Source organism: Empidonax traillii, unplaced genomic scaffold (genome assembly GCF_003031625.1).
Source record: "Empidonax traillii isolate 1590-97213 ecotype Southwest subspecies unplaced genomic scaffold, ASM303162v1 scaffold268:size1028579, whole genome shotgun sequence".
Lineage (NCBI taxonomy): Eukaryota > Metazoa > Chordata > Aves > Passeriformes > Tyrannidae > Empidonax > Empidonax traillii.
The window spans coordinates 127,712-153,430 of NW_020955461.1; the positions used below are offsets into that span (position 1 = coordinate 127,712).

At 42.6% G+C, this 25,719-nt stretch overlaps 1 protein-coding gene across 1 annotated transcript in view; it reads right to left on the bottom strand.

Annotated features, from left to right (window-relative positions):
* SH3RF3 (SH3 domain containing ring finger 3) overlaps positions 1 to 25,719 on the bottom strand; it is a 250,917-nt gene that overhangs the window by 27,670 nt on the left and 197,528 nt on the right. The window contains exons 5-8 of the mRNA XM_027889651.1: positions 19,534 to 19,634; positions 15,282 to 15,452; positions 11,538 to 11,788; positions 7,249 to 7,553 (exon numbers count right to left, since the gene is read on the bottom strand). Coding sequence (XP_027745452.1) covers positions 7,249 to 7,553; positions 11,538 to 11,788; positions 15,282 to 15,452; positions 19,534 to 19,634 — 828 coding nt within the window. The remainder of the gene's footprint in view (positions 1 to 7,248; positions 7,554 to 11,537; positions 11,789 to 15,281; positions 15,453 to 19,533; positions 19,635 to 25,719) is intronic.

The following is a 25,719-nucleotide window of genomic DNA, read 5'->3' on the forward strand; positions in this document are numbered from 1 at the left end:
GAAATTTTGATCAATGACTTATTGCCCTTGATCTAAGCAAAAGAATCCTAGCCAGTCAGAAATAACAGGAATCTGTTTTATTGTAAAGCTTAAGTTTTCTATGTTTTGACAGCTGGGGCTCATGCTTTTGGCTGGATTATTTGCCAGCCTTAAAATATTCATCAGTGAGTTGCCAGGTTTTTGTCCTTCCAAATTGAACTCTAATGATGAAGGAGAAGGTGCTGGAGAGATTTTAAGCCTGAGTTTTCTGCCCTAAGACAGAACTTTGTGGCCTGAATTCACGTGAGCAGAAAAAGAGACTTCCACTCCTGGCCAGGTTTCTGGTGAATCACTTGCTGGTCACTGAGCCAAGACTCACTTTCTAGAGCATGGGAAGCAGTGGCTCATTTGTGATGAAGACAGCCCCCTTGCCTTTGTTGAGAGGAAATGGATTAATGGTATATATTCTTGAACAAATCTTGAGAGAATTGAACTAAAATATTCCAGATTAAAGCATCCTTTCTGAGAAACAAACTGGAACATGTTACACTGAAAAGTCAAAGGTGCCTGCCTCTGAAAGCAATCAGTAAAATGTTGGTGTTGGTGGCTTCAGGATGAGTTCAGATGTCAAAGAGTACTCAGGAAAATGAATGTCACAGAACTTATTCTTTGTTTTTGATGCAAACCTTTATATTGCTATTCCAATGCTGCTTCCTCTTAATGCATCCTACACTTATTATAAGAATTCAAATCAGGCTCTCTGCTCTTGCCCGATTTGTTTATTGTTATGTCTTGTGCTGCTTTCATTTCAGCACAGTTTTTATCATTCCATTTCGTACCTGTATAACTTAGTGGGCTTTCTTTGGTAAACCTAAGTAAAATAGTTATTTCCTATCTGCTAGGAAGACTGAATTCCTCTTCCAGAATCTCAAGGTCAGTCATATTGACTTTGTATCTGAAAAATCATCAACTCTGTCCTTAGCCTCCTCTACTCATCCCAGGGTGACCACTATTTTTATCATATTATTTTATATTTACAAAGTCCTTGCAAATGCTCAACACTTCACCTTTGAGACTCATCTTTCATTTTCTGGATAAAGAATTAAATTTCTTTGGGGATATAAAGTGATAACAAATCCTTTTCACTCAGGGACAAGTTAATATGAGTCGAGGTTGCAATGCAGAGATTAACACTTAGTAAGTAAAAACTGTAAGTGTACTACTTTGTAGGGTCTGGTTCTTTAGGCAGCTTCAGTTCTACCAACTGATAGCTTAATCAGACAGCTGTAATGTGAACTAAGGTCAAAGAGCATCTCTTTGACCTTATGACCTTTATGAAGCCAGAAAGGGCCTTTGATCTTGTTTCCAACCCTCTGTAAAGCTAGGGTGGGCGACTAAGTGTGCAGGCAGCAGGTCTGCACTGAGGGATGCTGCCAGGTGAGACTGAGCATTGGGCTGCAAATTAGAAGGTAGAGGAAGGCACTGACAGAAAGGGGGAGTGGTGGAGAAGGAAGTCTCTCTGGTCATTTTTATTCTGGCATATAAAATGAGGTCAGGATTTAGCAACATACCCTGGTCTGCATTCATTAACCATTATGGGTTTGGCTTATATCAGCTTTCCACCCTGCTCTGGTGCAGCCTCACCTGGAGTGCTGTGTGCAGTTTTGGGCCCAATACAAGAAAGGTATTCAGCTATTAGAGACCATCCAAAGGAGGGCTGCAAAGATGGTGAAGGGTTCAGAGGAGAAGCCGTATGAGGAGTGGCAGAGGTCGCTTGGGCTCATTCAGCCCGGAGAACGAGGGGAGACCTCATTGCAGCCTACAATTTCCTCACAAGGGGCAGTGGAGGGGCAAGCACTGTGGTGACCCACAACAGGACCTGAGGGAATGGCATGAAGCTGTGTCAGGGGAAGTTTAGGCTGGATATTAGAAAAAGATTCTTCACCCAGAGGGTGGTCGGACTGTAACAGGCTCCCCAGGGAAGTGGTCACAGCACCAAACCTGCCAGGGTTCAATTAAGTGTTTGGACAACACTCTCAGTTAGGCACATGGGGTGACTCTTGGGGCTATCTTGTGCAGGACCAGGAGCTGGATTCCCTGGTCTTTGTGGATTGTAGATCCTTTTCAACTCAGGATATTCTATGATTCTAAGAACTAGCACTCTCCCAGGACAACGCATGGGCATAGCTTGGGCCACACCACTCACCTGGAAGGACTATTCTTGATGATCAGTCTGGATGCAGGCAACCTATTTTGGGCAGAGAAAAAAGCTTAAAAGTGTGGATTCAAGTCATGCAGGGACACTTGCATGGCTCTATTTTGCAAAATAGTTCTTACACCAGCATCATGCCAAACATACTGTATCATTTGAGGAATGCAGCTATTTTGAGCAGAAAGACTGGTACTTGAGAAAGTGAGTGACACTGGTGAGAGCAGACAGATGTTTACTGATTCTGTCTTCATATGCAAAACTGTTGGTGCATGTTCAAAGTAACTTTTTGAAGATGTGTCTCTTGTTATCTTACCATCAGTAAACAGCGGCCTAATGCATTTTCCTGTTTGTGGTGACTTGCTTATCTAGATCCTCTATATATTCCAGGGACACAGTTTCTAAATTTGAAGCTGCAAACAGATTTGTTCTCTTGACACACTTGCAAGAAACGTTTAATTTCACATTGCAATTTTCAAATATTTCTATACACTTTGGGTAGGTAAAACAGTAAGAAATTAGCATAACTCAGAGCTGAATTAATGACTTGACTAGCTCGCTAGCGTAAGCTCTTATTTTCCTCTCTATCAGCTCTTGGGCCAGACATTTTGGAAGAGTTTAATCAAAATCCTCATCAAAAGCCAAATGAGTGGATTTTAAAGAAAGTTTAATTACAGTGGTCAAACCACCCAGCATGATTTGCTTGATTTGATTAACGTAATGAGGAGCTCATTTAATGAGAAATGCATTAATTCATTCAAACAAGTGGTTTTATCAGTGGTATTAAGCATCGACCCAGATTATGTACAGCAGAAACTATTATAGCAAAAATTGACCGAGGTCAAAGCAGTAGTCATGCCATAATTACAAGCTCTCAGCTGTAACCTACCAGTTGAACTTGGGTAGTACTTATCCTGCATGAAAAAGCAGGGTCCCTATTTTAAAAAGCCCCCAAACCACAGGAGTTTGCTCCAATTCCACAGCTGGGGTCTCCATATCTTTTGTTCAGATGTTCAGAAGATTTGGGAACTGGGACTGAATTTCCCAAGTTTCAGATGGCTACACATGCAGATACTAGTAGCAAATGACAAAGGGAAAGCTCAAAGGAGCCTTTATACCACCCCAAACCCTTGAAGAAAATGGATGTTCTTCATTTGCTCTCTGTTTTACCTCTTTCCTGTCCCTGTGATTTTCAAAACCTGGAACAGAGTGACTTCGGAGGAAAATTAGTATTTTACTTCTGGTGAAGGAAACCTTCTTGAAAAAGAAGAAAAATTGGACTCAAGTAGGAAGTATTTGAGAAAAAGAAGAGTCCCCTTTACACTTTGCTCTCTTCAACTACATTCTTAGATACATTTTACACTCTATATTTCAACTCCCCTGTTTGAGGCTCCCTGCCTGTAAGCTTCAAACAACACCCATCACCTCCACTCTCTCCACTGGTACCCCTTCTCTCTGGTGCCCTCTGCTATATCTGCCAGCAGCTGCCAGTGCTCTTCTTTCTCCTATGCTGCCCTGATCCCCACTACCTCTTCAACTTCTACTGTGCTGCTTTGCCTTTATATACTGTGTCTGCAGTACCCCTGTATGAGCTGCCTTTCCTGCTACTTTATCCTGGGTCCGTATAGCACTGAAACTTCTTTGATTTTCAAGTGTTCTACTTCTGAGCCTGCTTGGCTGCCAGAGCACTTTCTAAGCACTGTTGCACAGTGGACTTAAGCAGTCTTTTCTGAGCTACCCTCAGCAGCTGGTAAAGGAGACCATATTTAAAACTGTTCCCCAAGTAGACAGGAGGCTGGTCAAGGAGCTAAGAAGTGGAGCACAAGCCCAGTTGCAGACAGGATCCTCTGTGAGTAGATGCATACTGACAAGTGAAGACTGGCGTCAGCAGGAATATGACAGTAAGACACTATTATTAAGGTGCCTAATGACTGTAAGTACCAAGGTTCACCTGCAGGTTTAGATGTCTGGATCAAGATCTTCAAGAAATAAGCTGAAGTAGAGAACTAGAGATGTCAAAAACTAGACCTAAGGATTTATTTGCCACATTATTAGAAAAGGAGCAAGAAAACCGTTCATGCTGAGCTAAAAATATAATCCTTAGGATCATTTCTGCAGGTTGCCTTTAAACCACAAGGAAATGAGTAAAAATTTGAATTGGAGTCCCTTGATTTTAGAGAAGTCCTGGCATCTGCCTTTATCTGCTGCATGCCAACAGGAACCCAAGATATTGGCATATAAACATTCACACAGAGGAAAGCATTAACAGTGACGACAACAAGGCTGTTCATAAGGTAAAGTCAATTCCATCTTGGAACAAGCAATGCAAATAGCATATACAGACTCACTGCAGAAGCTGCCCCTTGATGTCACATTTAGTATCCCTGAGCGGAATCTACATGGGAAATCATAAAACGTAAATTGTTAGAAGATCCTATCTTAAAATACTTTTTCCCACTATCTCCCAGCCCAGCTTTCAAGCAAGCAACAAACCTTGCTAAACTTACCATTTGAAGAAAATTCCCAATTGCATTTACTATATCAATGATAAATGCAAAAATTGCAACTTATCTCCACAGACCTTAAAAGAACCACGACAAACAATGGATCCTCATAATACTCATCCCTGAATGCAAACTACCTCTTATTTATCATGTGCCCTCTATACCATAGTGAACTCACACTGACAATCCCTTCATGAAAGAAAACCATGGTTAATAACAAGAACTCCTAAAACAGTCATTCTCCCTCTGATCGTTCAGCCTTCATCCTCAAGGGTATCCCACAAAAGAAACTGGAAAGACTAAGACAGGATTAAAGTTAATAATTTCATAGGACACCACAATTTTTTGATTCTAACAACAATGCTAATTTTGTGGCACATTACAATTTACCTCACATACGGCTTGCTAATCTCAGCTTCTCAGGAGATAATTACCTGTGCATTTCTTCCATCCTGTGTTCAGTAGAGCTGAAGACCTTATTACCTCTCCTCTTACTAAGTTCCTCTGTTCCTTTCATCTCAAAATACCTGACTGATTAATATAATGAAACTGAACTCAGAAAAACTGCTTCTGATCTTTGCTTATCTGGCAGTTTGCTAGCTATGTCCCTGCTTCTGTTTTTTGCTCCTTGATCTTGTCTGATTTTTTCCTACTAGGTGTACTCTTAACAGATACTGTCTTTTCCACACATATTCCTTCTGAGTGTTATGACTATTCCCTATTTACCAAAAAGTCTGCCCAACCATTCTCCACTTTGAAAATATCAGGCATGGTTCCAGATATGCTTCCAGTTCTGACTCACATATACCTTTTTGAATAGTTATATGGCTTTCTGTCTGGCATTATCTGAGCTCCCAATTGCTTCAACGAAATATTTTGGCTTAGGCAAAGAATAGGAACACAATCTAACTGGCCAAACATCAGTCACTATTTCTAAAAGGAAAGGAAACACTGTTAACTCAGATCTTTCTAAAACGAAAGTGAAATATGACATGGACGAGATTCAGGAATATGTTGTTCAATGTGGAGCAATTATGTATTTCCCAATCTGGTCAGAGATGAAAATTTTTATTGTCACTTCTGTCTAATACTTCCCAGGTAGTGAATTGGTCTTTGGCAATGTTCATTGCAATGATGTTGTATAGTATTTGTTTCTCCCTTTCATCCGTGCAGCTCAAAAACCTCTTCACTTTACTCTTCTGCATCCAGATTTAGTAACTTTAAGCTGTAACAGCTTGGGAAAGGTTAACCAGTATTTTAGGACTGGACTCAATATAATTTTGCCTATGGACTTTCAGTGTGCAGTCTCACACAAGTTTATTATATTTTAGTTTAATATATTTTAGGAAGTATTAAATAAGCCAGTACACAAAACTCTGAGGTAACATGAAGATCTACCACCTTCTGCCAAATGCCATACAATTCCCTGGACCTGCTGAAGTAGCAGGTATTGTTCTGCTTGCACAGCATGCAGTCCTTCATGCACACTTGGGAGTCGTTCTTTGTAAGCAAGTACCTGGATTTCACACCCAGGCTAGAATTTCCACACTCTTCTTCTTTCACTGAAAGGCATTCAGAGAAAATTCAAGACAGGATTAAGGAGAGGATTTTAAAACTTGTATTCCTCATTTTGTGAAACTAAGGGTTATCTGTGACCCCAATGACTAGAGAGACCTGCCACCTCAGTATTACCATGTACAAAGTAACTGTTTACCCCTGTTTCTGTCACCACGGAAAAGCTCAGGGAATATATGGAAAATATTTTTTGCAGGTTCAGAGGAAAAGCAGGCCCTCTCATCTCTTTCCCCTACTGAGATACAAACCAGGATCTCGCTCTGCTAAGCAGTAGGAAGATAATCTTCAGCATTGATATATGGCAACTGCTGATACCGTGAAAATATTTGGCAAAAATAAAATATTTGCCAAGAACCTAAAAGACTGTGTGCTTCTGCACGCTGGCTTTCCTTAGCAAGGTGTACAAGGAAACGTGTACTCAGCTATCAGTCCCACTGCTGCCTCCTAAGAGACTGAACCTACATCCTGAGGAGTCTTACTTAATTCCCTTCTCCTCTTTTGGCTCTGCCACTGCAATGAAAGTTTCTTGCAGAAATGGAGGTGTTTCTGGAACAGTCAAACAGCTACCGCCACTCCATGAGCCAGTGCCTGTGGCACCTGCGGCAGGACTGGTACCACCATCAGCTTCTTCAATGTCACGAGGCACACGCTCCTGACTTGGCCGTCTGGTTCTGATGGCCAAGAGCCCACCACAACATCTCTCTGCACCACTACAACATCTCCCTGCACCACTGCAGATTTGCAGATCTTGGCGCCGATCTTTGGAAGAAACACACAAATTCAGCTCAGTCAACCTCATTTCCCGTCCACCATCAGGTAATGAGAGAGCAGTGTTGAGTATGGTAGTACAGTGAGATGAGGATGCCCAAGATGTCTGGTGATGAAAACCAGTTTCCACCCTCCCAGGTGGCTGCCAGTTCCCTCCTCAACACCCCCATGGGAGGGAGATGTGGCAGGAGTGCGGGGCACAGTGGCTCTTACCTTCTCGTTCTTCCTCTCCTCAGCTTTGCCGGCAGGTCCAGGGGTGATGGGGGCACACAGGGGCCCACCGCCCACCTCCCCATTGAGGTGGGCCGCGCTGACGTTGGGTGGGGTGATGGCAGCGGCGGCAGAGGTAAGGGGGATGAGGGGCCGGGCCCCTGGTGCGGGTGGCTGGTGGCCGTGCTGGGGGGACACGGCAGGGTGAGGCCGAATGGCGGCTGCGGGCAGGCGGGAGGGCGAGCTGGGCGTCCGCAGGGGTGACACCGTGGCAGTGGGTCGGTCCGGGGCTGGTACCGTGGGGTGGACTGCGGAAGGAGGACAGAGCATGGTTAAACCTGCCTTGCACTGGCAGATCTGGCCCTTCAGTGGCCGTCACTGTCACAGAGTGCCAGAACCTGACAGAGAGATAAGCTCTTAGCCTTAACCCAGGATATCTCAGCCTGCAACTGTTTGCAGCTAATTCCCCTCCAGACTGCAAAAGGTCTGTCTGAAGTCACCAAAATTGGCTTGTCCTCTAAAGTGACGTGACTATCCCATACCTGGAAACAAATATCAAGCCCACTGTCTTTTAAAAATACATTATCTAGTTCCAGCTGAGTTGTCTTCCAAACCCCCAGGACCCCCTCTTAACCTAATAGGTTTTAGAACAATGCAACATGGGACCTAAAAGGTTAGCCCAGATGATCCACACCAACGTAGCAGACAGCAATTACAAAGGAAAGTCTCTTGTTTCAGCCCTAAAAAAAATTATCAACAGCACATCACTGTGCTGGCAAGGATAAATTAAGCAGAAATCCATTGGAGGATTTCTGAGCTCAGCCTCCTCTCTGCCAGCAAAGTCCCTAAGGGACTATGCAGTGCCTTTTAGTCTGGCTGCCCCTGCTAAGCAAACCCTGCCTGCAAGCAGTGGGAACCAGAAATTAGTGCTTGTCTGTTTAACGGTGACTGTGACACACTGCCGAGGTCAGCCCTCCAGGGATTCCGCAGCCTGTTGCATGACTCGTGTTGCAAGAAATGTGACAAATCTCCAGGTCCGTTTTCACAGCTATATTGTCTGTGAACTTCTAGGCTGGTTGCTTGCATAGATGTAGCCTAAATACCGCTCCACTTCAAGTATTTACAGCCTAGAAGTCAAGTTCACACTTAGACATTCTCTCACTTAACTGATTCAGTAATAGGACTGGCTGGAAAATGCCCATTTCATAAATGGTTTCAAGGTTTTATAATCTTGTTTAGTTCTGTCTCATTGCAAAATTTGAGCCTTTGAACATTTATCTGAGAACAACCTACTCACTCACACCACAATAACCTCTATTCTGGTCAGGTTATTCACCTGGGATGTGAAAACATAAGATCAGGTCACTGCACTGTTCTCATCTGTGGAGAACACCACTGGGAAATTGTCAATTCCCTTTGCAACAGCACAGCTTTATGGCTGGTAGTTCTACGGTTGAACTACATCCATTCCTGACAAAAAACATTGAGTTCAGCAAATCAGCTTTTCTTTGACCAAGATGCATTTTACTGGAAAATTCTGACCCACTTTGATCTGTGGTTTTCTTACAAATTCATCTGAAGGACGCATTTTTATGCAGCTGGAATTCACTCAATCTATAACTAAACAACAATGCTAGAACAATTCAAACCACTGTTTTCTGTTTCTGTGGTTAAGAGTGGCACCCATTACCACGGATTGAAACGATAGAGTGCCATTAATAAAACTCACTACACCACCTGAGCACTCCTGCCAGGAGGGAATTTCATCCACCAGTCTTATGCCCTATTATCTAAAGCAATACTGAACATAATGGGCCAGTGACCATCAGATTAGTACCTCTTAAGTTTGTATGATTCTCCCTCACAGCAGCTTCTTGATTTTATAACATCTTTTTTTACTAATGTTGCTTATAGCAAATCAAACTGTCATTAACCAGTTTGTAACTTGATGTGATTTTATCATGTAGCATCAGGAAGGCCCTAGAAGTTGTTATTACAGACACCTTCAAGACTACTCTTACTATTAGTTACCATCTCCCCCTCCTTGGATTTACCAAGAATATGCACTGAAAAGTGCAATTCAATTCCAGAGAGCCAGGCAGGGCACCACTAGTTATCTTGAAGCAATTCACTCCTGATGTTCCCATTTGGAACCTGTGTGATGAGCAACCACTGCTATCAGAAATCTGATTTTTCAGGACAGTTAAGCTTGCAGGGTCAAAGTTTTGAATTACTCTTTGTAGGGCGCAATGGCTTTCCTGAATTTAGAGCAAAAGCACACCAATGGAATATCACTGCATGTACCTGGGTGCAGAACCCTGTTATGGTAATATTAGGTACAATACTTCTTTCATGTAGTACTTGGTGTTTCCAGACAGAAAAAGGAAACAGAAAATATGAGAAGCAGTAAAAGAAATGGCCTGAGAAAAATCAACTCTGAGCAGAGCTCTCACATTTTATTCTGTAATTTCATCTGTTTACTGTTACAATGTATGCCTTTGCTCTGGAATCTCTGTATCTGGACTGTGCTGCATCAAACATGCTATTAATTAGCAATGCTCACTGAAGGCTATTTTTGTACTACACCACTCATATTTCATTTGGGGTGTATTCCTACATTAGTGGCCTTGTGCAAAATTGATTTGTTACTCATGTATATTGCAAGCCAACAGAAACGTGATTTGAATTCTGTGCCAGCTTGCCTCTCTTGGAAAGCTTTTGCAAAAGGCAGTGCATTGACCTGTCCTGCAGGACTAAGGGGACCTTTTGAGGGGCTCTGATCCACAGGATACTGGCGAGAAAATCTATTACAGAGAACATGACTGATAATCATGAAAATTTCCATTATTTATCCTGGAAGAGGTTTATTTAATTAAAATAAGAATCTCGTGAACCTTCTGGAAGGGTTGGAGGACTCCGTGTTACAAGGTTTTGTAACAGTTCTGTGGTCCCTGGATCCCCCTGCCTGCCAACTCCTTGGCACTTGAGAGGTGGTCGGAGTGACCTGGAGGAGCAATCTCAAACCAGGGAAGCTGCTGGAGGTGTAGCACAGCAGTGCTGCAGAAGGAAGCCGTGGGGCATGCCAGATCTCTGGGGCAAAACAATGTCACCTCAGTTTCAGGGGAGTGAGGAGGGCTCAGGAGGCACGAGGACCACCTGAACACTTCCTGAGAGCCTCACCTAAAGGGGGACATTTTTGGCTCCGCACTATGGGAGCAGAAGGGCTTTTGGAAGGGTGTGACTTGAGGGGTAAGCAGCTCTTTCTGAACTAGACAAAAAGAGGATAAATTGATTATCCCCCAGTGTGACATGAATACCATGCAAAGCCCTGCACTGTTTGCTGAGCAGAGGAGTCTGCACTGTTTGAGATTCAGATTCACATGTATTTGATTATGTTTTCTTCCCTTTGGTCTGGACTGTGTAGGAGGTGAGATTAGATGGTCACAATGGTGCCTTTTGGCTTCAAAAGGTATGAATCCATGACTTTCTCCACAGGGTATTTCTCATTTGTGCTTGCTCTGTTTTATATCTAAGACCTCAGTTTTCAGCAGTCACTGTTTTTACTGATCTGCCTTTGCAAACACAATGGCTCACATCCCTATAAAATATCAGAAAAAAAATGTTTTAAATTTTGCTAAAAAGTTCCACCCCAGGATTTACTTTTACTTTATTCAACATCAGAGGCTGTTTAACATCAGGGAAAGGGGAATAAATTGTACTCTAGAAAATTGTGCTGTACATCAGAAAGGGAACCTAGAAAGAACAGAGGCCCCCTGGTGCAAGAAGCTCTTATTTTCACTTCAAAAAGGTGGTAGCATTTTTCAGATCTTTTTCTTTATCACCAGCACCGGGTCCCATTCTGCCTAATAAATACCTTTCATCCCTGAAGCCCAATGAAATACTCCTTAATTTTAAGGTGTGTATTACTTGCCCTGCAATACGGGCAGTATTTTTCTGTCAGTAAGCCAACTGGACTCAGAACTGTTAATCTCCCCAGTATGCAGGGTGCTTGCTTTCACTCAGATAAATTGTATAAATATTTGTAAACACTATAATCTATTTCAGCTGTAGCAACCGAACAATCTGATAAACACAACGTGGTTCCCAGAGATCAATAGAAACCCATAAATATTACAAGCAAAGAAAACATACTCTATCCCACATTGACTGAACTGTGACTAAAACGAGAAAGAAAGCTGCGGGGGCAGGCAAGTTCTAGAGGCTTGCACTCGAGGGGTAAAACATCAATCCTCCCCTAACAGGGTGAGAGGCACTGATGGGTGTGCACTTACCTATCTGCATGGTGTTGCGGGGCTGGCTGGCCGGCTGCTGAGCTGAGTACCTCAGGCAGTTATTCAGCTGTGGAGAGGCCACCTGCAGCTGGGGATGCGTCTGGGGAGTGGTGATAGGAACAACTGGTCTGACAGCCGTGGTGGCGTTGGTGTGACCAGCCCCGATGGGGTGGATGGCTCCTGGAGCTACTTTTGTTGTTGGAACTCCTCCGGCTCCGCTGTTCCTGGGCTGCCCGGCTCCCACTGGCACCCTGTATGGAATCAAGGCACAGTGTAAGCATGCTGCAGAGAGCCCAATACCTAACCACAGTGCTGATAAGCACCCCTAGTTACTGAGGGATTTCAACATGATACTCTCTCAGCTGTTAAAGTAAACTGAGATATAGATATACATTTATCTTATAGGACCCAGTCATAAGCACGCTGGAGGACATTTTCACCCCTTTATCCTACAGGAAGAAGTGTGGGGTAAAAATGGAAAAGATAATTTTTCTCATCACTTTTTTTGTTATGCCACATTTCTGTCTGAATAGCTTCTAGTAAAATCGCAAATCTTAATTCAGAGGAAATAAGTAGCTCCCAAATGTCATTTTGTGTGCCAGAGGCTATTTCACATGGAGTGATAATTAAAACATACTCAGAGATCTTTTCTTGGGACCAAACCTGCATACAGCCCTACGGGAAGAAACAAAGATGGATAATGCCAAATTGGCTATTGAAGGGGACTGAGAAGCAGAAGACTTGACAGGGCTTGGCTTGGCTGAACATTTACCCTATTCATGTAACCAGCCCTAGCTTAGATTTGCTAAGGGAATGCAAAAGGGAAGGGAACGCAGCTGACCTGAATAAAAAAGAAATCCTAACAGTAATCGACGCCTCTTTCATTTCTCACTTAAACTGTATACAGAATTTATATTTCACCTGAGTGGCCAGGTAGACCTCAGAGGAAAGGGACGAGGCTCTTTCCCCCATGCGATGAGTTCAGACTACAGCATGTCTTGATCCTCTTACCACTGAGCTAGAAACTCTCTGACCAAGACAGAAGGACACCAATGGACAAACTCAGCTGCTACTCAGCAGCTCTTTCTCTGAGTTTCTTACTCAGGTTCCTGAATAATTTCTATGCCCAGCAATAAATGCCATGAAACAGAGGGATCATTTTGCGCTGTTCTCCTCTCCTAGTGTGAAGGTCCTCCTTCCAGGAAAGGATGGCACAGGGAATACGAGGCAGAACAAAAATGAAGGAAATAGAAATGTGACAGTGCAAGGAATTAGCAAGGGAGGAGAGAATAACAGAAAAAGTTCAAAAGCCAACTGCAGGGTGGACTGGGAGAACTTTTGGGTCCCAAAAATTGTTGTGTGGAACATAGAAAGCAGAAAACCTGAACTCTCTGGCCTGATTCAGAGGACAAGAATGACAGAAGAAGTAACCCTAAGAAAAGAGTAAAAAGCGGAAGAGACAAAAGAGTGAAATTCTGATAGAAAAAGACCAAAGCACAGGCTGGAAGATATGGTCCAAAAGTGCAAAATATAGCTATTCCTTCTGCCCAATCCTCCCTCCCCAAAAACCACAGGAGAAACAACAACATTATGCTGTCAGTGCCTTGACTCATCTCATGGTGCAAGGTTTGCCTGGATTACATTTTGCTAAGTGAATCTGATTTTTTTTCTTCATTTTTTTCTTAATAAACCTATACGTTGGAAAAAACCGGGAATCCCACCAGATGGAAATCTTGACTGTCTGTCATCTGCTATGAAGAGCTGGCAGGGTGCCAGGAAGGTTCAGCTGAGCTGACTTGGCCATCTGCACCAGATTGAGTTTGCCAGAAAAGCACACCTAGCAGTCCACTGAGAGCTGTGTTCAGGCAAACATGCATGCTGACAGGTACAGAAACTATCTGTGACTCGCACAGAGATGGATAGATGTTGAATGTGGCAAATTTTCTGCCCTGTGCCTGTCTGTCCATCTAAAGAGCCTTGTTCTTTTTCCACCACAGTCTGCTCATGCATGTGTTTTCGTGGCTTATAAATCTGGTTCAGTGTTATTAAATTCACAGACAACTTCTTTTCCTTAGTTTTTGTAGGGAGTGGCAGAAAAACATGTATGAATCTAATCTTCTTCTTCGCTGTCAAAAGGGAACAAAATATGTTGAAGGTGCAGCAAATAGGAGATTTTGTTGCTATCAGATTTTTTTTGCTCTTCTCCCTAAGAGTGATTTGCACAGGAACTCAATTAGCTCACAGGATCATAAATATAATCATAAAGCTGCTTTCGTGTTTTGTGGAAAGCACTTCTGCCCTTTAGCACTTCTCTGTCTTGTTCTAGCTGTGACATGCTGCATTTAATAAAGTCTTGCAGATTCAGATCACCAACCCTTCAGCACAAACTTCCTTACTAATTAGGAGCTGAAGAGGCAAGGAGTAAAGGCAGCCAAGGAGCTCTATAAAATAAGGTAAATACATTTAGTTTGATGAACTGTGAAGAACCAATGAATTAATATTTGGGGTTTCTTTACTGAAATGCAATATTAGGACTGTCAGCAGGCTTAGATATCATCTTATAATCTGCTCTAAACTTTTGGTCTTGCTCACCCCACATATTACAGACTTGACATAAACTGTAGATGGAACAAAGCTGGATCAATTTTTCAAGATCAACACTGTCTGAATCATAGAATAGAATCATAGAATAGACTGGGTTGGAAAAGACCTCCAAGATCAACAAGTCCAACCCCTGATCCAACTCCAATTACTATATCATGGCACTAAGGGCCACATCCAATCTCTTTTTAAAAACCTCCAGGGATGGTGAATCCACCACCTCTCTGGGTAGGCTGTTCCAATGCCTGATTACCCTCTCTGTAAAGAACTTCTTCCTAACATCTAACCTAAACCTCCCCTGGCAGAGCTTGAGCCCATGTCCCCAAACCGTGAAGTGACTTTCTCTGGAGAGGAGTGAAAGATGGTGGAGAGAGTGTGCATGTGAGAGGACAGACTGAGCATATGAAAAGCAGTAAGCTGAGTTTGCAAATCCACAGTTTGTCTAAAAGAGACATGGGCATACATATGGCACCATTCACCTGCAAGGAGTACGTGGGGCAATCAGTCTGGGACACAGAGATGAACTTTCTTTTCAGCTTTCAGACTGTTTCAGAGTGGGCTTTAGATCAAAAACAACCTTGGATTTGGTGTTGTCCAATACTGAGCTCTGAAAAATGGCATTCTTCCCCAAAACATATTATTCTTTCCTTTCCTCAACTTCTGCAAATGAGATGGGTAGCTAAAATCAGACAATTTACTGAACTGTCCTACCACTTCTGAATTTTAACAGTTCAAACATTAGTCCACATCCAAACTGTTCTAGATCTTAGCTTTAAGAAAAACAAAATCTACAAGAGAAGCTACTAAAAAGCAAGACACAAGTATTCCTTATTATTCCTTATTTTGTTACATATCCAGTAGTTTTATAACAACAAAAAAGTCATTAGCCAACAGATTCTTTACAAAAGTAAAACCTGAGCTTATCAGAGGTTAGAAATGCCATCAATTCAACACAACTACTGCAATCTCCTGAGGTCATGGACAACTCCAATGCTACAATCAGCAAGTCTCATTACTGAAGTCTGCAATGCCACTAGAAAATTTCTGGAAGGGGAATGTGATTTCAAAGCAGAGCTATGTTGTTTTCAGCGTCCTCCAGATGCAGAATCCTTCTCAGCCCCTGTTCAGGCCAGCGGTCCTCACCTTGAGACAGGTGTCACGTAGTTGCCTGGGAAGACACCGGACATCCCACTCCTCAGAGATGTCCCCTTGAACCAGCCATCCTGGCACTTCTCAATGACCCGGTACATCTCGCCTTTGCGGAGCTCCAGCTCGTCGTTCTTCTGGGGCTTGTAGGCATACAGGGCTAGGTAGCTGTGGGGGGAGGTCAGACAGGGAGAGAGCACACAGATGACATCAACCACCACTTGTCCTGCTCCAACTCCAGCCCCACAGAGCAGAAGGCAAGCAGAAGCAATGTTGAGAAACTGGAGTTGAAAAGGGACATCATTAGAGCATACCAGACAAGGAAGGGAGAGACTGGATTCCAAGACAATAAGGGAAACACTAACCAGAGTAAAGTAGGCTGTAATTTAGAAACTGATGAGACATACTTCTCACAGGGTAAAACCAAAGCAAAACACTGCCACATAAAGCAGCACTGAAGTTAAGGACATAGCAGAAGTTTCAGAAAGACAAGGCAATTACAGAGACAGCAGAGCAAGAAGGACTAGAGTGAGAGGGCTTTGCAAAGCCTAACATTTGGGTGAAGTATATATTCATATGCTTTAGGGTGGGAGCCTATCGAGGAGTTTCAGAAGAAACTTTTCTTATGGGTAGGCTACTTCAAAAGCACTTAAAACAGTTTTTTTTGCATCTCTCTCAATACTATTTATGCTGGCCAAGTTTAGCAACAACACCCAAACTATTCTGATCTGGTATGGTAGTTCTCATACCATATGGGTAAAACAAAAGTGATAGAGGGACAAATTCTGTAAGGGGCTTTTTACTTCAGTGGTGAAGTGGTAGATTTTGGCTTTGGATGTTTTGCATGCAAATATTCTAATAAATCTTTAATAACAATACAATATGTAGAACTTGTTATTTATGTAATTACAGCTTTTATTTATTTCCTTTGTTTAGAATCTTTCTATTTATCTCTCCTTTGTTCTTCTGTTACTACTTCAGGGATGTGTCTAATGTTGTGAAATGACTACAGCCTAAAGTCCCTAAAGATATTCTTTCTGTTTAAAGAAATCCTTGTTGAAAATTAAGAATGATTGCTGGCACTTTGGGAAATAATGGAAAGCCGGGATAGAACTGCAAGAGTGCACACACAGAACAACACTTTCTTTGTAAATACCGTTTGTTTGTGTTTTTTTTTAAATACTGTAGCTTTTCTACACATGCAGAAAGGCAATTCTGGTAATTCTTGATCAAGGTTATGCCTTCTTGAGGTTTTTTTTTTTATTTATTTGTGCTTTGTAAGCAGTGAAGCGAGATTAGGACAAATGGGAAAACACTTACAGAAAGTGCATTTACACTACAAAGTGCAGCAGAATGCTCTTAGGCTCAGGGGTGGATGAGGAGAAGCTCACTGCCCACCCCATAGCACTGAATCAAAGAAATAATGAAAACTATAGCCATTGTGATTGTAGGTTTTCAGCCAATAAAACTGATACATGACTTTTTCCTCCTGCTCTCCAGGAAATATAATTCAGGAATAAGTCCTGTTAGTTTTCTTGATTCTACTCCTTTACTGTATCAGTAGATTTCCTTATTTTTATTCTGAAGGCAGTAAATAAACAGCAGTAATGAGCAGAATATGAAATACTGGTAACAGCTCCTAGGGGAATGCTTAGGCTGATGTGCCTGGCTCTGTTTATCACATGCATGGGGTACAAAGACCTAATCAGAAACTGTATTTCATTAGTCAACAGATGGGAGAAACCACCCTGCACATCCTTTGTTTAGCCTATGTAATCAGGTGGTATTAAACAGGTCTGTAGCTGTTCACACGATGGAAAACATAAGGCTACGTATGAACTGAAGAACATCCGAATGTATGACCCTAACAAGAAATAGGGTTGCATGCTTCAGTGCTGATCTTTCAGCACTACACTCTGCAAGGACAGAGCAGAAAGTGCCAGACTGCACTCACTCGAGGGAGCAGAAAGTGTGGCTTTGACTACCACTTTTGAAGTTGCTGCTTACACAGGGCTCAGATTCAGACGCTATGGGTAAGGCAGGGGGTCAAGGACAGAGCATTTCTGATAGACTCCCTTAGCCTTTTTCCCCAAGGGGCTACATGTAATACTGTAATTTACAGGTGGAGATGCTGGATGAAGGTGCAAGGAAAATTACCCTAATTGCATCATAGGTTGTTGTGTCTTGCAACTATCTCCAGCTCTCCTACTAGCTTCTTTCTGTTCTCTCCTACTAGCTTCACCCTGCAAATTCCCCCAAATCAGCCACCAGTAAATCCAATATCACAATAAGCCTAAACATCCTCTGGACAGAGCAGAGACTAAAAGAATGTGTACAACAGCCCAGCACAGACACCATACCAAAACAGACCAATCTCTGTATGGCTAAAGTGATGAAAGCTTGTATGTGATAACCATATATGGTGACCCTGGGACAATGGAGGTGGTCAGTTGCTTTCTTTGTGGACCGGTGATCCCATCACCTACATGGGGCAGTAAGGATGTCCACCCCTGGGGGTGTCCTCTATTAGTTGCAAAGAGGCAAGGGGTTCTCCAAACCCAGCAACAGGCCCAGCCTGGGTCCATTGCCTACCCTTTGAGGACAGGCATATGCTCCACGTGCTGGCAGAGAGGGGGCTGTGGAGGAGCTGGTGGGATGCCTGCTCTCATCCATGGCTGAAAACAATCTGAGTGCAGGCAGCTTCCCTCACCAGCAAGTGTTTCTGGGTTTCTCCTCTGGCAGGGAACCAGGTCTAGCAGCCCTATTTGCTGAGGCTCATTTTGCCTTAAGCCAAAGTCTTTGGACTTGGACACATTTCACTGTGTTCTCTAGATTGTAGTGTGAAACTTCATCACCTAACTCTCTACAACCTAGAAGAATGTGTTAAGAAAATTAAATCTTACAAAATGCAGTATCAAGTTATTCTGGGCTATATGAAACAGTGAGGCTAAGGGTTAGGGCAAGGGACCCAGAAGAAATCAAAATGTTTATTAGAAGTTCCCTAAAAAAAGGTTTAAGTGAGAAGGTAGTTTATGTTTTTGGACTTGGGGATTTGTCTGTGATTCTACTTACAACACAGAAGGCCCGGGGCTCTGTCTAGGTTGCACCTCCCCATTATTGCTACAGCTTTCAAATAACGCATCCTCTTTGACTGGAACTTGGCTCGCAAATGCAAAATGACAGACTGGATTACAAGGCTGCTTCACAAGGGAGACAACAGGAGAAGCACGGGAGGGAGAACGGGAGGGTTGCTGAGGCATGGAGTCAGGGCCATTGCCAGAGAGCTGCAAAATGTCCTGATTCAGCAACTAAATACTGGAGAAATTGCCAGTTACTGCTTCCTAGTCAGGGCAAAGTTTGAAATAAACTGGTGCCCCACTACATGCCATGCAGGCTGCACAGGGTGACTACAGGATGATGATGATGAGACCTCTCTGTGGGGCAGTCAGTGATGTTCGGCACCTCTCAGGTATAAAGATCTAAGTTTAGTAGCCAAGAATAATTCTGTTCGGTTTTGTTCCAACAATAGGGGATATTGTTCTTAAAGAATGTTTCCTATGTTATTTTTAGGATTTTATTTGTGAATTCAGACCTTGTTTTAGCCATATCATAAAGCCCCAAAATATGGGTGTACATATGTGTATGTATCTTTATAGTTGTCCTGCTTTCAGAAGGTATATGTGTTGAAAGGGTTCAGTAGTTTAACTAGACAGGTATCAGATAAACCAAACAGACTAGAAGAGACTTAATGAAGTCTACTCTTTTCGTTCTGTATCTAGTAAACCTTCTGTTATGCTACACACTGTTCAATAAGCCCATATGCCCAAGATATGAAGCTCATTCATTGCCTTTGTTCATTCACTGTTTATGGCACTGAAAAAATGCAACTGGGTAATTTTTTCTGGTTAATGATGAATGTATCGGGTGTTTGATTGCATGGGACCACACCTTTATAAAAGCTTTAAATGAAGGAAGATTTTCTTTAGCTGCGAGGTTTTCAGTTTGCTTCACTGTGGTTTGTACAGCTATAATAAACAAAGTCTAAAAGAGCTCACAGAGAAAGGGGGTAGTCTTGCCTTTTTCTACTCGTTTTTCAATTTCAGAAGAGGCTGCCTCATTTATGAAGTTGCAATAACTCTCTTCTCAGAATGCTCCTGAGCTGAGATTTGGGCTTTCAGATTTCAAACACACACACACACACACACAATTGGAAACAAAAACAACACAGTGACTGCGATGAGCTGCTTACATATTGAGGGGGAGCTGGACCTTCGGTGGTGTTCCCTGATCTCCAATTATTGCACTTGTCCTGGGACCAGCCACTGTGGCTGTTCCAATCAAAGAGGAATCCTGAAAATACACAAAGAACACACAAAGATTTAGGATGAAGCCCATCATTTCCTAAATTGCTATGGGGTGAAGGCACAAAGGAAAAAACCCACATATTTTATTAAATTCCCAGATGTTCTAACTTCATGGTACTGCATTAAAAAAGACATCTTTTAGCCTTACATATTCCAAAAATATATTTCTGACACAAAGGATATCAGGTTATTAGCAGATTTTCTACCTGTCAGAGAAATTTTAGTTATATGTTATCTGCAGCTCTGAAAAGTTTTAGAACATTAAACTACTTGACTGTTTTGTAAAATCAGCTCAAAATATGCATCTCTGCAATAGTACCTTCTCTGATAAAGGTAACCTTTTGCCTTCAAAAACTTGTTTTTAAAATCAGTACTCTTTTGGCTAATGGTTATGGATCTATGGAGAAGATACTATTCAATTTCTAAAATGCAGTATTATTTCTATATATTGTTTTTATCATCATCAATATTATTCTCATTAAAAAAAAAGGTGACTACATCACTCAAAATGTAACTCTGAATGAAGAAAGTAGTAAACTCCACTTTTACCCCAGAAAATAAACCTCCACTCTCATACAGACAACTGGGCAGATCTTAATGTGAAAGGCAATTCTAAATGTAATCATTCATTTCTCAAAGCTTAATGCTCAGCCAAAGTATGTAGGGCAAAGTCTTTTGAGATGTCTCCCCAAAGTCCTCATTCATCTATGTCAAAAATGAATCTTGACTGGAAACTTCTCCTGAAGTAATGCCAAGGCCTGTAGCAACAAAGCTTCACTGCAGACAGAGCAGACCTGTGCTGATGGGACTTGTAATGGCTTACTTGAGCAAAAAGCTTTTTTTGCTAAGTAAGTCTAATCAAACGCTGTATGCGCATCCATATGCAGAACGGCTCTACAAAGTAGGAACCAAAGTTTACAAGTTGCAGGTTCAGGCAGAGCATGGTACACACAGCAAAGATTCTGAGCAGTTCATAGGCCTCTAGTGCAGCTTTTCTGTTTCCAAATTCTATCTAACAAACAGTAAATAATTGATTTCAGGAACACAAACATAGGGGCGTTTTTTGCATTTACAAATGACGCTGAATTAAACTAAGACACTGAGTTAAACCAAGACACACATTTCTCCTTAATTATTGGATTTCAATGTTACCTCATTTTAAAGAAACCCACATAATTATTACAGTGTTCTGTCTTGACAGTGCATTGCTAAGTTTTATCGCTTTGCTGTGTATGAACATCGTATCATTAGGAAATTGTGCAGCAAAACATGAAGACACTGCACTGTGATTCCATAGCTTTTGGCAAAAAACCAGCAAGATGTCTCATCTCACCAACATCTACACTCAATCATGAAGTTGCAGTGACAAGCACAGCTCCTTTTTCTCATTTTTTCCTCTAACCTTCTGGCTGCTTGCTCAAAGAAAGAAGGATCCAGGCAACTCTTGGTCCTATGAGAAAAGTAAGCATTCTTTCCAGTTCCGTGACTAAAGCTTCATTAATACTGCCTATCAGTGAGATAATATCAACTTAGAGAAAAAACACAACAACCCACTAAAAAACTTAGGGATAGCTGGAGAATGATCCCTCATTTGTTATTTTGACCTGGCTAATGGGGTTAGGCATTGTGGAAGATGCTGGGCTGAGACACCTGGCAGCTGCCTCATGCAGAAGGTAAGTGAGAAATAAACTAGTTCAAGCTGCTTCATCTCATGTCACCACTGTATGCCTGCTCTGAGCTAGAGAAACTGTCTCCAAGAAAACAGAAAGTGCATCAGTCCCCACCCTTTCTCACTAGGAAAAAATGTTGGGTTTACCTCATGAAAAAACCAGACCAGAATCAACAGCCTCAGGGTGCAACTATAAAGGCAGAGAAGATCACAACAGGATAGAACAGGACAGAACAGGAAGGAAGGAAACGGAATGGACTAGAATATTTGTGTTGGAAGCGACCTGGAACAACCATCTAGTCCAACTCAGTCCATCTGACCACTTCAGGGCTGACCAAAAGTCAAAACATGTCATTAAGGGCATTGTACATAAGCCTCTTAAACACTGACAGGTTTGGGGCATCAATCACCTCTCTAGGAAGCCTGTTCCAGGACTGACCACTCTTTTGTAAAGAAATGCTTCCTAATATCCAGTCTGAATCTCCCCTGGGGCAGATTTGAACCATTCCCATGCATCCTGTCAGTGGATATCAGGGAGATGAGCTCAGCACCTCCCTCTCCACTTCCCCTCAGGAAGCTTAGACAGCAATGAGGTTGCCCTGCAGCCTGCTTTTCTCCCAGCTAGACAAACTGTCCTCAGCTGCTCCTCATAGGGCATTCCTTCCAGTTATTCCACCAGCTTTGTAGCCCTCCTCTGGATGCATTCAAGTACCTTCATATCCTTAAATTGTAGGGCCAAGAACTGCACACAGAACTACAGGTGAGGTTGCACTACCATTGAATACAGTAGGATAATCACCTTTCCTGAGTGATTGGTGATGCTGTGTTTGATGCACCTCAAGATGGGATTTGCCCTCTGGGCTGCCAGGGCTCCCTGCTGACTCACACGGAGCTTGATGTCCATCAGCACCTCCAGACATCTTTCTGCAGGTTGCTCTCCAGCCACTCCTCTCTCACTTAATTCTTGTGCCTCCATCCTAGGTGCAGAATCCAGCATTTGACTTGTTAAATTTCCTCCCATTAATCATTACCCAATACTCCACTGTATCTAGATCCCTCTGCAAGACATCTTGTCCCTGGAGTCAACAGCACCTCCTAGTCTGCTATCATCAACAAACTTGCTAGTGGTGCATTCAGCAGCACATAATATATACATATATATACACATATTGAACAGAACTGGCCCTACAACTGAACACCAAGGAACACCACTGGTGTCCAGCCATCAGCCAGCTGTAGCCCCATTCACTACAACCTTTTGACCTCTGGCTTTTGGCCAGTTCTTCACCCAGTGCATCACAAATCCACTCATTCCATGGGTGGATGCTGAAGGTCAGTATCAAAAGCCCCACTAAAATCCTGAAAAAGCTGCATCCACTGCCTTCCCTTCATCCACTAGGAAGGTGACCCTATCAGAGTAGGATATCAAATCAGTTAAATGGGAATTCCCTTTTGTGAACCCATACTGACTGTTAAATATGACTTTATCATTCTTTAAATGCCTTTCACTAGTACACAGTATAATGCTCTCCATAACTTTTCCAAGAAACTGAGGTTAGATTAACTAGTCTGTAGTTCCCTGGGTCTTCCCTCATGCCTTTTTTTTTAGACTGGAATAACACTGGCAAGCTTCCAGTCAGCAGTACCTTCATAAACTTCCAAGACCTTTGATAGATGATTAAGAGGGGTCCTGCTGTAACATTCCCTAGCTCCTTCACAACTCTCAGATGAATCCCATTAGGCCCCTATGACTTGTGAACATTCAGCTGATACAGCTGGTCCCTTACAATTTCAGTGCCCACAAATGTAAAGTCACTGTTCCTACACTTGTGGTCTTGCAACTCAGGGGACTGGGCAGCCCAAAGTCTGTTGGTATCACTAAAGACAGAGACAAAAAGTGCACAGAATGCATTTGCTTTTTCTTCATTCCTGTAGTCAGATGACCACCTTCACCAAGTATCAGTCAAATGTTTTCTTTAGACCTCCTCTTGCTATTAACATCTGAAAAAAAGGGCCCACCTTGTTACCTGAAACAACACTGGCCAGTTTCAACTCTAACTGAGCTTTGGCCTTTCATGTCTTCTCCTGGTGTAAATGAACCACAGGTCTGTAATCAGGTTCCTGAGAAGCCTAACCTTGCTTCCAGAAGTCATGGAATTTCTTTTTCTTCCTGAGCTACACAAGGAGTTCTCTGTTCAGCCAAGCTTGTCTTCTGCTCTGCTTGCTTGACACACAATACAGTGGAATTGTCTGCTCCTGTGCTTCTGCAAGGTGAAAGACTGACCAGAACACATGTACTCCTAAGCCCTTAAGAGCAGGTTGCCAAGGCACTCTGCTAAATAGCTCCCTGAATAGCATAAAATTTACTCTCATGAAGTCCAAGGTAGCAACTCTGTTACCCTTTTTGGTCATTACAGTGAAAACTTAAAAATCAACCATTTCATGATCACTGTGGCCAAGACAGTCATCTACCGTCACATTCTTCATGAGTCCATCTCTATTCACAGCTAGCAAGTCCTGGAGGGCATCTTTCCTAGTTGGCTCACTGAGTACCCATGACAAGAAATTATCTCCTACAAACTTCAAGAATTTCCAAGACTCATCACAGCAGTATGATATTCCCAGTTGATGTCTGCAAAGTTATCTCCCATAAGGACAAGGGCTACTGATCCAGAGATTTCTCCTACTTGCCTATAGAATAATTCACTGGTGCTTACATCCTAGCTGGGTGCTCAGTAATCTTCACCCAGAGGGTCTCCATCATATCATCACAAACCATACAATGGCTGTGCAATCAAATCTCTCTCTCACAGTGCCATACCTCCCCATCACTTGCCCTGTCTATTCTTCCTAAACAGCCTTCAGCCCTCCATGCCAGCACTCCAATCACAGAACTCATTCCACCAGCCTTTCGTTAGCTACTATGATCCTCCCTCTGCACACCACAGCCAAGTCAGAGTTTGCAGAGATGCAGCTACCCCAGCCTGGAGTGGCCACTGCAGGCACCATTGGCTAAGCCAGACTGATTCTGCAGAGGGATGAGCTCAAGCCGAGAGAACAGAGTAGCTATCAAAGCATCATCTATTTTCCTGTTTGCACTGACAGTGCTGCCTTCTGTGTCTTCTATATTACTGGAAGCATGACCTCAAGTGCTTTCTATTACACTTGTACTAACATGAAGTCCAAGTGGTTAAGAAATCATGTAACTGCCATTCAGTGTTGCTGGATGACAATGTTGCTTTCTTCCCTTGAACAATCCCAAAGATATCTCCCTAGTTGGTGTATGTCATCTATCTACCTGACATTCAGTTTCTTGCCATGTCCTGTTAATCTAATATTACTGCATCTAGCGCCAGTCTGGACCCTGCAAATCATTGATTTTCACCACTTCGCACAGTCCAGTAGTATCCTATGCACCCAAACTCTAAATCAGTGTCTGTTTTCTGATCATGCTCCAGCTTTTCTTTAGCTGCTCTACTCTGCAGGCTTTGACTTGATAATCTACTTGCCAGTCTCCCTATGACCCTGCTTTTCATCATCAGGTTTTACTCCACTGGACTTGCTGGCCTTCCACACACTGAATTCAGGTCCTCTGTTCACATCTTGGCATTTACCGTCACACAAGTAATCTGCTCTGCAGCTTCATCCTTGTCTAACTCTCTCCATGGCTGCCTGATTGTTACCATGCATCTGAACGTTCACCAGCTTTGCATTTAAACTACTGTCTCTGACACGTTTGATGAAGGCTTTCTAAGCTGCCTCTTCCAAGGACCAGTTCTTTCTAGTATGTACCACTAATTAGCTCATAAGATACAATATTGCTAGATTATTTCGCATGACAGTATTGACAATAAGGTTTTGAAGAGACTGATTTTTGTGAAAGACTAATCTCCTATTTCTTCATACTTTTGATTACCCTATTGGAAATTCACCTCTCCAGTTTCCATTCACACAATTTTACCTGCATCTCTTGAGCTACAGGTAACACTAATAATCCTCCTGGAGAACACAACAGGCCTTTCTCCATCACAGTCAGTAGCAGGACTTAGTTTGTTTCCCTTCTTTATTTAGCCCTGAAGCCAGGTTGTACTTATGCTATTGTGATCTAAGGAACAAGGTACTAAGCATGTCCTTTCCTCTTCATCTGCTCAGGGGAATGGAAATGCAAGCTCATGCTCTGATTTTTTTGTTCTCTGCTTTGATACCTTTGGGGAGGATTGTGTGCCACATCCCTGCTTTCTGATGGAACACCCCTACACGATCCACCTTCATGTGGCACCAAACACACAAATACCGCCATGCACAGACATTACACAGGGAGGGCTCAAACACTGCAGCATTTGTGTCTTAATCCTTCTTCCATCTCTGCTACTCATCACTACTACAGCTTAACGGCGAGGAG